This window comes from Alosa alosa, chromosome 6, assembly GCF_017589495.1.
Source record: "Alosa alosa isolate M-15738 ecotype Scorff River chromosome 6, AALO_Geno_1.1, whole genome shotgun sequence".
In the NCBI taxonomy this organism is placed as follows: Eukaryota; Metazoa; Chordata; class Actinopteri; order Clupeiformes; family Clupeidae; genus Alosa; species Alosa alosa.
The window spans coordinates 29,542,923-29,555,422 of NC_063194.1; the positions used below are offsets into that span (position 1 = coordinate 29,542,923).

The 12,500-nt window shown below is 44.6% G+C and overlaps 1 protein-coding gene across 3 annotated transcripts in view; it reads left to right on the plus strand.

Moving 5' to 3' along the window:
• Window positions 1-12,500, plus strand: part of ccser2b (coiled-coil serine-rich protein 2b) — an 83,939-nt gene that overhangs the window by 56,058 nt on the left and 15,381 nt on the right. For all 3 annotated transcript variants that reach the window (XM_048246507.1, XM_048246509.1, XM_048246508.1), the window contains exons 7-9: window positions 2,734-2,823; window positions 5,032-5,118; window positions 9,987-10,112. In XM_048246507.1, coding sequence (XP_048102464.1) covers window positions 2,734-2,823; window positions 5,032-5,118; window positions 9,987-10,112 — 303 coding nt within the window. The remainder of the gene's footprint in view (window positions 1-2,733; window positions 2,824-5,031; window positions 5,119-9,986; window positions 10,113-12,500) is intronic.

Here is a 12,500-nt window from a genome sequence, read left to right on the forward strand (position 1 = left end):
GGGCAACACACACACACACACACACACACACACACACACACACACACACACACACACACACACACACACACACACACACACACACACACACATGCACACTCAACACCAACACACGCTCACAAACACACACACACACACACACACACACACACATGTGGGCAGACACACATGCACGCATGCACACATACCAGAACCAGCCACTGTGATATAGACACAGCCTAATGATCAATATGTGGGTCCACTGTGATATAGACACAGCTTAATGATCAATATGTGGGCCCACTGTGATATAGACACAGCTTAATGATGAATACTGTATGTGGGTCCACTGTGATATAGACACAGCTTAATGATGAATATGTGGGCCCACTGTGATATAGACACAGCTTAATGATGAATGATGAATATAGACACAGCTGATGAATATGTGGGTCCACTGTGATATAGACACAGCTTAATGATGAATACTGTATGTGGGTCCACTGTGATATAGACACAGCTTAATGATGAATATGTGGGTCCACTGTGATATAGACACAGCTTAATGATGAATACTGTATGTGGGTCCACTGTGATATAGACACAGCTTAATGATGAATATGTGGGTCCATCACAGCTAATGATCAATATGTGGGCCCACTGTGATATAGACACAGCTTAATGATGAATACTGTATGTGGGTCCACTGTGATACAGACACAGCTTAATGATGAATATATGGGTCCACTGTGATATAGACACAGCTTAATGATGAATATATGGGTCCACTGTGATATAGACACAGCTTAATGATGAATATGTGGGTCCACTGGGATATAGACACAGCTTAATGATGAATATGTGGGTCCACTGTGATACTGTATAGACACAGCTTAATGATGAATATGTGGGTCCACAGCTCGCTATAGATAAAGCTCCATCTCTTTCTCTCTCTTTTCTCTCACACACACACACACACACAAACACACACTCACACACACACACACACACACACACACACACACACACAGTCAGACAAACCCAGTACAGTTCCTCTAACAAGAGAAGATAGATATTCAGGTCATGGTCTGGTGTTTGGACACGGTGGCTTCTGAACCCCCCTCCGACATGCATGTCAACTAACTACCTGTACTCAGCCTGTGTGTGTGTGTGTGTGTGTGTGTGTGTGTGTGAGTGGGAAGCGCCTCTCTCTCTCTCTGTCTAATTAACACTGGGTGCGCCCTCCTGATGGGTGCCTGAGATCCGTATTGAGTTCTCCTCTCCGGTAATAACAGACGAGGCTTCCGGGGCGGTTCTGCCCGTGGGAGACGCGTCGACCCGAGAAGAGGAAGCCCGGATTAACCGGTGGCACGCTGGGCGCTCGTGGCAGAATGGAGGTTACGGTTATGAGCTGCATCGGACTCGGCCGAGCATGCCCTACCGGGAGACATGGTGACGTAATCCCAGGAAGAGGTGCATCATGGGAAATTGTGACTGATTAGGCGTTAAAGCAGCAGGCCTGAGCCGCAACCTTGGAGAGTCATACAAAGTCACATAGGGAGAGCCGTGGGAAGCTTACTACAGTACAGTTAACTGACCACAGGAACAGACACAGATGGAGAAACTGAGACTGTGTGTGTGTGTGTCTGTGTGTGTGAGTGTGTGTGTGGAGCTTTTGAGTTGCTTTCACTGATAGGGTTTAAAAAGAGGTGGGAAGGACAGATTTAGTTCATCCCGTGTGTGTGTGTGTGTTAAATGGAATGGTTTGTGCTAGGGCACTGTGTGTGACGTTGTTTGAGGCAGGTCCTGTACACCTGGGAGAGCTCAGGGGTCCATCATGAGAGAGAGGCATGAGAGACTAATCTACTACTCTTAGTGAGGGCCACAGATAACAGCACCAGACAAGCCACACACACACACACACACACACACACACACACACACACACACACACACACATACAAACACAATATGCACACACACACACACACACACACATACACACACAAACACAATATGCACACACGCTGACACACACACACACACGCACATGCACACACATACACACACAAACACAATATGCACACACGCTGACACACTCATATGCACACTCGCGCACACACTCACACACGCACACACAAACACACGCACGCACACACACATACATACACACACACACACAAATTCTCAGCACGAGCCCGAGAGGTCTACTGTACAGTAGATGAAAGCAGACTGCTGTGAAGAGAGACATGAACTGCATCTCATACCTTCATGTGGTGTTGTCCAGACCAACACACACACAGCATTCTAACACACCTGGACTAAAAACACACTGGCCACACACACACACACACACACACACACACACACACACACACTCACACACTAGATGAAAGTAAGTAGATGAGGGTGGACATTGATTTCTGTCTTAGATGTAGACTGACATGCAATACCACTGTGTGTGTGTGTGTGTGTGTGTGTGTGTGTGTGTGTGTGTGTGTGTTTATCGTATTATCCTCCTCATTTGAAGGAGGGAGAGAGAGAAAGAGAGAGTGTTTGTCTTGATGTTTTTTGATGTTGGTCTTCAACTGGACGAGGTATAGAGAGAGAGATAGAGAGAGTGTTTGTGTGTGCGTCCTGATATCCTCTCTTGTGTTAGTCTTCAGTTGGAGGAGGTAGCGAGGTGTGTGTGTGTGTGTGTGTGCGTGCGTGTGTGTGTGTGTCCTGATATCCTCTCTTGTGTTGTCTTTGTAGGTGGAGGAAGCCGACTGCAGTGATGAAGGCGTGGCCTCATCTGATGCTTTCACTCCAGACTTATCAGAGGAAGTCAGCTGTGACCAGCAGGTGAGTGTTCACCTTCCTCGCTGTGTGTGTTTGTGTGTGTGTGTGTGTGTACAGTATGTGTGTGTGTGTGTACAGTGTGTGTGTGTGTGTGTGTGATGGTCATACACATACACAGATCTACATACAGTACTTTTGGTCTCCTCTCTTCTTTCAGACCTATTTTATTTGTGTTGTTATGACTTGGTTACCCTGACGATCCTGTCCCATGATGCTTCTGTGACCCCCAAAAATCAAATCAAATCAAATAAACGCCCAGAGAGCCCCCCACTAAAACACCTGTGGCGTGTGTGTGTGTGTGTGTCAGTGAGACTCAGTGAGTCGGCCGCCGCGTGCTCTGTGGACTAGCCTAATCAGCGGCGCCAGCGGCGTGTTGTGGGGTTGGTTGGGATGTTTGTTGTGTGTGCGCCGTGGCAGACTTTGACCTAGGGAGGCAGAGAACACTAAACAGGAAATGCATTTCCAACGAGCATGTCTGATTTCATGTCACAGGGGCCCCTCTTAGGTGATGAAACGCATGAGATGTTTTTTGATTTTATTTATTTGTTTATTTATTTAATTTTGTGCTAAATTATTTGATATGTTTTTGCAGCGGTGAAATATTTTTATGCTTAAGAGGATATGAGATGAAACGAAGATACTCACAAGCTCATTTATCAAAACATGAGTATTACCATCCAGTTTTTACTCCCATGATGCACCATGCCTGGCCGCTGACCCCATATAGTGGTCCATTGGTGGGGCGGAGGCGGTACCCATGACAACACACAGCTGTAACACTCTGTCTCTGTTGATAAGGGTACTAAGAGGCTCTTTATGTCATCATGTTAACCTTTGACCCCTGAAACAGTGCGCCCCCCCCCAAAACACAGATTCAAGAAAGCCACTTAAACGTTTAGTACTAATAACCTGGAATAGTTTTAACATCAAACATTACAACTGTTATTGAATGACATTATAGGATTAGGCATCAGACAGAAACACACACACACACACACACACACACACACACACATTAGGCATCAGACAGAAACACACACACACACACACACACACATCAGGCATCAGACAGAAACACGCACACACACATCAGGCATCAGATAGAAACACACGCACACACACATTAGAATGCAGGTGGTTGTTGTTGCCGTGGGCAGTGCTGTCTGGCCAGCCGCGCCTGATTAAAACTGCATGGAGAGTCCTGACTCACTGGAGCAGAGCAGACTAATACACAACACACAACACACACACACACACACACACACACACACACACACATACTCAAACACACAGACCTAAATCATGTAGAGGTCTGTGTAATCCGCCAGCCACAAGGGTAGCACAGTATGTAGTCAGCCTTAAAATGTGCTCAATTGGACACACACACACAGACACACAGACACACAGACACACAGACACACAGACACACAGACACACAGACACACACACACACACAAACACACACACATATTTATTTTATAAATTTCGTTGACACTTTTATCAAAAGTGACTTACAGATACCAATTGCAGGGGCCTGTCTCCAAGGTTACGTGTCTAGCTCAAGAGCACAACTAGAATCAAGCCCACAGCTCCACCCTACCACCACCACCACCAATTCCTACCACTAACCACCACCACCACCTGGGCAATTCAATTCCTAACCACCACCCTGTTCACCCTCAACCTACCACCACCACTCACCCTACCACCCTACCACCACCCCACCCCACCCTACTGCCACCACCACCACCCTACCCTAATGAACTACCACTACCACCACCACCACCCCTACCACCACCACACCCTACCACCACCACCAATTAATCTACCACCACCACCACCACCACCACTAATTTACTACCACCCACTACCACCATCCCTACCACCACCCACCAATTCCCCCCTACCACCACCACCACCCCACCACCACCACCACCCTACCACTACCACTACCACCACCACCATCCTACCACCACCACCACCCTACCACCCACCACCACCACCCTACCACTACCACCACCACCACCCTACCACCACCACCACCACCACCACCACTCACCACCACCACCACCACCCTACCACGTGCACCCAGCTTCACACAGGACACACATCTACTCTCTCCTCTGGACCTGTCTTTATAGCCACATGTTTGTCTGTGTGCTTGTGCAGGTTAATTTAAAAGTGTTTGTTGTGTGTGTGTGTGTGTGTCAGGTGCAGGAGCTTCTGATGGAGATGCAGAAGCTGAGAGAGGAGTTGAGGAACAAAGACAAGATGATCGCCCAACTTACCCAACAAATGGTAAGTGTGTGTGCGTGCGTACTAGAGTGTGTGCGTGCGTTTGCGCGTGTGTCTGTGTGTGTGTGTGTGTGCATGTGTGTGCATGTGTGTGTGTGTGTGTGTGTGTGTGTGTGTGTGTGTGTGTGTCCATCAGTGTTCAGGTGAGCAGGGCTTCTCAACGGAGAGATTTATTGAGCACTGTAATGATGTTGCTGTGGGCAGTACAGAGACTGATGATGATAATTGTGTGTGTTTGCAAAGGTTGAGCCATTAGGGAAGACTTGCTGGAAAAAGGGACGTTTGAACTTTGATCCTTACAAATTATAATTGAACCAAACGATATAATTACATTCTTTGTAAGTACAGTCTGTGACCAGTTTTGTATGCAGTGTGTTTTTGTGAAATACAGGATAAAGTAAGTTTAAAAAATCCTTCTGGCTGTGTGTGATTATGTGTGTGTTCTCTGGGCCATGGCTTGTGAAACGGAATGAAACATCTCATTGATCGAAAGAGCTGCAGAGAAGTAGGTGTTGATGTTTTATAGATCTCCTCTCTCCACTGCACAGCTTTGATGAAATATTAAAACAGCTCGGGCAGGTCTTTAACACTAATTTATAATAGACACACACAAACACACACACACACACAAACACACACACACACACACACACACATATACAGACACGTAGACATACACAGTCTGACTGCTGGTACATGAAAGTGGGGCATGAAAAATCACACAATGTGTCCCCTAATATCGAATCCAAACATGTTCAATATGATCATGATTTTTAAGGCTGTCTGATATGCATTGAGCTCAATGAGCATCAAACCAGCTAATAGGCTAACTGAAATACACACCATGCCAATCTCTAGGTATGGTGAAGGGTACAGTATGTGATGATGTGGGGCTATTTTAATTCCAAAGGCCAAGGGAACTTCATCAGGATGCATAGTATCCTGGATCCATTAAATCAGTGGTTCTCAAACTTTTTCTTTCATTCCCCACTTTGATCAAGGGGGCATTCTCAAGCCCCACCTGTCCCTCATCGCTCTAAGAAAGTGGTAGGTCAAGCTTAAAATTTTCAAATTTATTGAAATAATGACAAGTTCTAAGTATATCCTCTTCAACAGAGTTAAAACCAGCTGGTGCTGCAGATATAATAATAATAAATAAATACATAACACACATATTTCTGTTTTCCAGCAACATATTAGGAAGCATAAGCCATTTTACAGCATTGTACAATATATTCAATGAAATACCAACATGCTGCATTAAATGGATCCATAATCCAGTCATACTGAGCACTGCTGGTTGGGAAATATTTTTTGAAATAAACTTTGCAGGGATGTGATGTAGGCCTACTGTTTTAATACGTGGGATCACAAGAGTGGCTCCCAATCAGACGTTTCAGCCATTTCGCCAGAAATCTCAAAGGCATAATACTGTCGCGATCGAGGCCTGTCCCATACTCAGTTTTTTTGGTGAATGCAGTAATCTTATTTGATAGGTGAGGTAGGTGCTTGTCTTTGCCTTGTAACTGGACATTTAACTCAAATGTATCGCTAAGATATATCAAATATATCGCTAAGATAGGCCAGCCAAAGAAATATTCATTAGTGAACGTGCTTGCAGATTCAAACATGCTCTTCCTCCAAGAAGAGGCTCACTCAGAGCTCAAACACGCCACGACAACACTTTACCTCGGGAAAGCCACCTTGCCTCGCTGTGAAACAGTACAGCCTTTCGGTCAGCTACCATCTCTTCAAAGTCGCGGAGAATAGACGCCGGTTTTGATGAAATTCATCACTCTCACAACAACATTCAAAATCTCATGTAGGTCGGGACTAACTAAGTTGCCTTGACACGAGCGCTTCCCTGTGAATAACACACAGTCGCCCATTGGCGATCGGTGCTACCTGGGCCCAGGCTACAGATAAAAAATAAATTAAAAACTCCTGTTTTTCACGCCAGTTCAGCCCCATCTGGCATGGCTATCTACCCCCCACCCCCCCCCCCCCCCCCCCCCCCCCCCCCCACACACACACACACACACACACACACACACACACACACACACACACACACACACACACACACTCACACACAACCAATACACACAATGACAACAAAGACACTACAAAGACACTTATGTAACACACTCTCTCCAGAGGGAATCAGACATTTTATTCCATGTCCGTTGCTTTGGACCGAGCATATACACCCCAAAAACAGAAAAAGTTGGGACATTGTGTAAAATATGAATAAAAACAGAATGTAATAATCTACAAATGACTTAAACTCATTTGACAAATTTGACTATTTCATGGAAAATATATGTTAATTTTGAATTTGATACCAGCAACACGTTTCAAAAGTTGGGACGGGGTAAGAAAATGCTGGAAAAGTTGTGTAATAATAAAGAAAACGAAACTAAGAATGTTTCACAACTAATTAGGGTAAGTGGCAACACGATTGGGTATGAAAAAGAGCATCCCAGAGAGGTAGGGTCTCTTAGAAGTAAAGATGTAGGGGTATTCATCACTCTGCATAAACTTTGGCACAAATGATGAAACAATGTAATTTCAATGCTTCTTAACATGAAAGTGTGACATATTTGGGGAGTTAATCATCTACAGGACATAATATTATTAAAACATTCAGAGAATCCAGAGAAATCTTTGCAAACAAGGGATAGAGCTGAAAAACACATTGGATGGCCATGGTCTTTTGGACCTCAGATGGCACTGCATCAACACCAGACCTGTTTCCAGACCTGTCACTGTATGGGCTCAGGAAAACCTCTGATAACCATTATATGTGCACAATTTGATACTCAATTCAAAATAGTGTTAATTTCGTCAGACGAGACGAGGAAATATGTTCGTCAACAACCTTTTTTTTCATGACTAAGACGAGACGATGACGAGACGGCAGTAATGTCCTGAAACACTGACTAAGACTATCTTAAGATGCATTATTGTTGACGAAAAAAGACGAGACTAAAATGTTTTGCATGAAATAAAAACTAAGATAAAATCTCTCTTCATTTTCGTCTACAAAATGAGAAGACAGAATATCTAGCTGTTACGTTTTCAAAAATATTCGAATGAGTTCATACACAACAGCTTTCCTGTAGGCTAGTCTACGTGCTGTTGCTGCAACCCTGTGGCTGCAACACGAAACTACATGGAACAAGAACACTGGAGATTTCTGCTAGAGTTAGCAAGATAACTACCTAAGCTTTATGCCACAATGCTACATACCCAGAAGTTGAAGCTTCTCTCATACAAAAATAACATCCCCAGAATGTCCATACGAAAATGTTCATCATGTAATGTCAACTATTTAACTAGTTAGACTGATGATGCAAAGTTTGCTAGCAAGTAAGCTAATATGGAAAGTTCGCTAGCAAGTTAGCTATGGCTAAGATGGAGAGTCTGTTTGGGGAATGTGTTGTGTTTTAGCGATATCGCCATCTAGCGAGGCGGAGTAAAACATTAATACTTTGGTCTCACACAGTGTTTCTCAAACTTTTTCAGTTTCAGGACCACTTAACTAACCCTAGCTAAAAAAAAAAAGATTATACCTATTTCAACAGTAGCCTATAATTAGTCTACACTATAGGCCTACTCACTGAACCACCTTGCTTATTGTCTTTGCACTTTGCTTATTGTGTGTGGATTCATACTGAATGATTTAAACTGGCATATCTTACATAGACAGTGTTGTAGAACTGTTTTTACATACAAGTTGGTTCAATATTGCAAGCAACTCATCTATATTATATTTTGCCACGTCATAGCTTATGGACCACCAGTGATTCCCGGACCACACTTTGAGAAACACTGGTCTACTTAATATGACAGTGGTCCAGTCAAATCTTTACTGTCTATGGTCAAATCCCAGCCGAAGCTATAACTGAAGCTCGACTTACCTGTGCATGTAAACATACTGACTGACAAAAAATCAGAATGAGTAATTATAACAGATGAGTAGCCCTGTGGACACACAATATTGTTGGAAAATTGAGATGTGTGAAACACTATTTGACTCAAATGGTAATCAGAAATAATTTGTTATAAAAAAAGACTAAAATGTGTTGACTAAAACTGACTAAGACTAAGATACCTTTAGTTTTCTTTTGACTAAAACTAGACTAAAATGACGAGACTTTTAGTCGACTAAAACTTGACTAACAAAAATGATATTTGAATGACTAAATATGACAAAGACTAAAAAGGAGATTTCGTCACAAGATTAAGACTAGGACTAAATTAAAAATAGGTGACAAAATTAACACTAATTCAAAAACTGCAGCCAAAATTGTAACAGCTAAAATTGTATTGAGACATTATACAGAAAATACCACCCTCTTATCTGGGCCTGAGCTTGTTAAAAATGGACTGAGGTAACGTGGCAAAAGGTCCTGTGGTTAGACCAATCAAAGTTTGCCATTCTTTTTGGAAATCATGGACTCATCTGGGCTAAAGAGGAGAGGGCCTATCCAAGTATCCAACCTATCCAATTTGTTTTAGTGCTCAGTTCCAAACCCAACATCTATGATTGGGTGGAGGAGCACCTATTTTTTAAACAGGTTGCTGGCACCAAATTCAAAACATATATTTTCCATGAAATAGTCCACATTTTCATTTTCAACATTTGATATGTTGTCTATGTCCTTTTTGCTGCTAAATATGGGTTTACGAGACTTGTATATTATCACATTCTGTTTTTATTTACATTTTACACAATGTCCCAACTTTTTCTGTTTTGGGGTTGTACATGGACACACGTGTGTGTGTGTGTGTGTGTGTGTGTGTGTGTGTGTGTGTGTGTGTGTGTTGTGCTCACCTCTGTGTGTGTGTGTGTTGTCGTTCCTCAGCAGAGTGTCCCTGAAGAGGTGGAGGCCAGCAGGTGTTCTTGTCACCTGAGCAAGTCTGAGGTCCAGACGGGCACGCGACCCCTGCACCAAGATGGCACCACCCAAACACCGTGGAGAGGACACGCGGTGAGCACACACACACGCACACACACACACACACGACACACACACACACACACGACCCCTGCACCAAGATGGCACCACTCAAACACCGTGGAGAGGACACGCGGTGAGCGCGCACACACACACACACACACACACCCACACACACCCGACCCCTGCACCATGATGGCACCACTCAAACACCGTGGAGAGGACACGCAGTGAGCACACAGACACACACACACACACACACACACACAACACACACTCATTATCACCTTCTCTCTTTTTTTCAGAAAGTGCTTCTGTTAACCACTGTTAACTAGAGCCTCCTCATGTGTGTGTGTGTGTGTGTGTGTGTGTGTGTGTGTTTGTGTGTGTGTGTGTGTGTGTGTGTGTATAGGCTGATTTATGCTACTGCGTGGAATCGACGTCGTACCCCTGCACACCCCTCTGCGTCGCCATGACCCCCCCCTCCGCCGTCGCCATGACCCCCCCTCCGACCCCTCTGTGTCGCCATGACCCCCCTCCGACCCCTCCGCCGTCGCTTGACGTGCACCTCGCATCGAGGCCACGCAGACCTCAAGGACTGTGATTGGTCAACTCGTCCTGTGTGTTACAAGCAGCCTACTGTGGGGAGTTAGCAACATGCTAGTTCACTGACATAAGCTTTGCAAATAAGCTCAGACATATTTTGGTTACAATAACGGGATTATCCGTTTGTAAAGTGTCTATTTGTCAGTAACGTTTTAAAATAACTACACCAGCACCAGCACCAACACTTCGCCAGCAAGCAGTACTTTGTGGGCAGTTGTGCTAAAGTTTGCTTGCTAACATCACATAAACTGACTGGTAGACATCTCGCAAATAACCTCAGACTTATTTTCTGGTTACAGTAATTAGGTCAGTGGATTTTGCTGTGTCTGTTTCTCAATACTTTTTACAAAATCTAAGCAAGAAAAGGCTAAACAAATAAGATGAATATTTCAGCATGGCGGTCTATGGAGTTTGGCATTCTGAGGACCGTTACAATGGTGAACGACGCAGACACAAGGGACACAGAACTTCGAAGCCACGCACCCCCTAGTATTGTGGCAGTGAACTGCACCCCCTAGTGTTGTGGCGGTGAAATGCACCGCGATGCAAAGCAACCCCGGCGGGCGTGTGTGTGTGTGTGTGTGTGTAGAGTTTCCTGAAATGTCAGTTGAGTTGTGTCAGCTGTTCCTTGGCACATAAATTATTAGGTTGTCAATGACGATGCATAAACACATACAAATACACACACACACACACACACACACACGACTGCTAAAATGTAAGGGAATGAAACTCAAATGGCAGCAGATGTGTAAACACACACACACATACACATACTCATACTCTTCCTCTACTTCAATGATAGGCAAACAATACCATACGATTTCTGGTCTGACTGGATTTCAAGAGACGTGTGTGTGTGTGTGTGTGTGTGTGTGTGTGTGTGTGTTGTGCCTGTCACATTTTCACATTGCTGCCTCACAGAGCTTTCTTATATTGGAGATAAAGGAACCGGGGAACTGTGACTGAGAAGTAAACACACACACGCACACACACACACACACACACTCACACACACACAGATTCCAAAGGTGTACTGCATCAGCAGCTTCTCCTGGTAAAATCTGCTTTCTCCACTGCAGACAGATAGCTTTTGATCCTTGTGTGTGTGTGTGTGTGTGTGTGTGTCTGTTTCTAGAGCGGGAGCGAGAGCTCATAATCTTTTTCTCTCATTCTTTTCTTTTTTAACTCTTCCCTGTCTTCCACCCCAGTTTATTCTTTTCTCTTCCTCTCTGGTCATTACACACACACACACACACACACACACACACACACACACACACACACACCATAGTGTCTACTAAAAACAGGAGCTGCTCTGTGCTGTATTACCTAAGAGTTCTGTTCTTCTCCCCTTCACACACGCACATGCGCACACACACACACACACACACACATACACACACACACACACACACACACACACACACACACACACACACACACACACACACACACACACGGCTGTCCGTAACCCTTGCTAGCCTCTGAGCAGCGGAGTGCTGTAGCCTGGTGGATCAGCATTAGAGAGCTGAGAGAATGAGACTCAGGTGAACCTCACCTTGTCACGGCCACCGCCGCCAAAGGGCACACATACACATACACACGCACACATACACACATACAGGCACACACACACACACACACACACACACACACACACACACACACACACATACAGGGTTGGGGAATTAAGGTGGAGATTTAATGAGCCAGGCTCTGTACATACTGGCCAGGCAGTTGGTGAAAACAGTCCAGGGATCATTTCACAGGAGTCAGTCCAGAAGCAGGCGGACATTACCTGAGGCAGCAGGT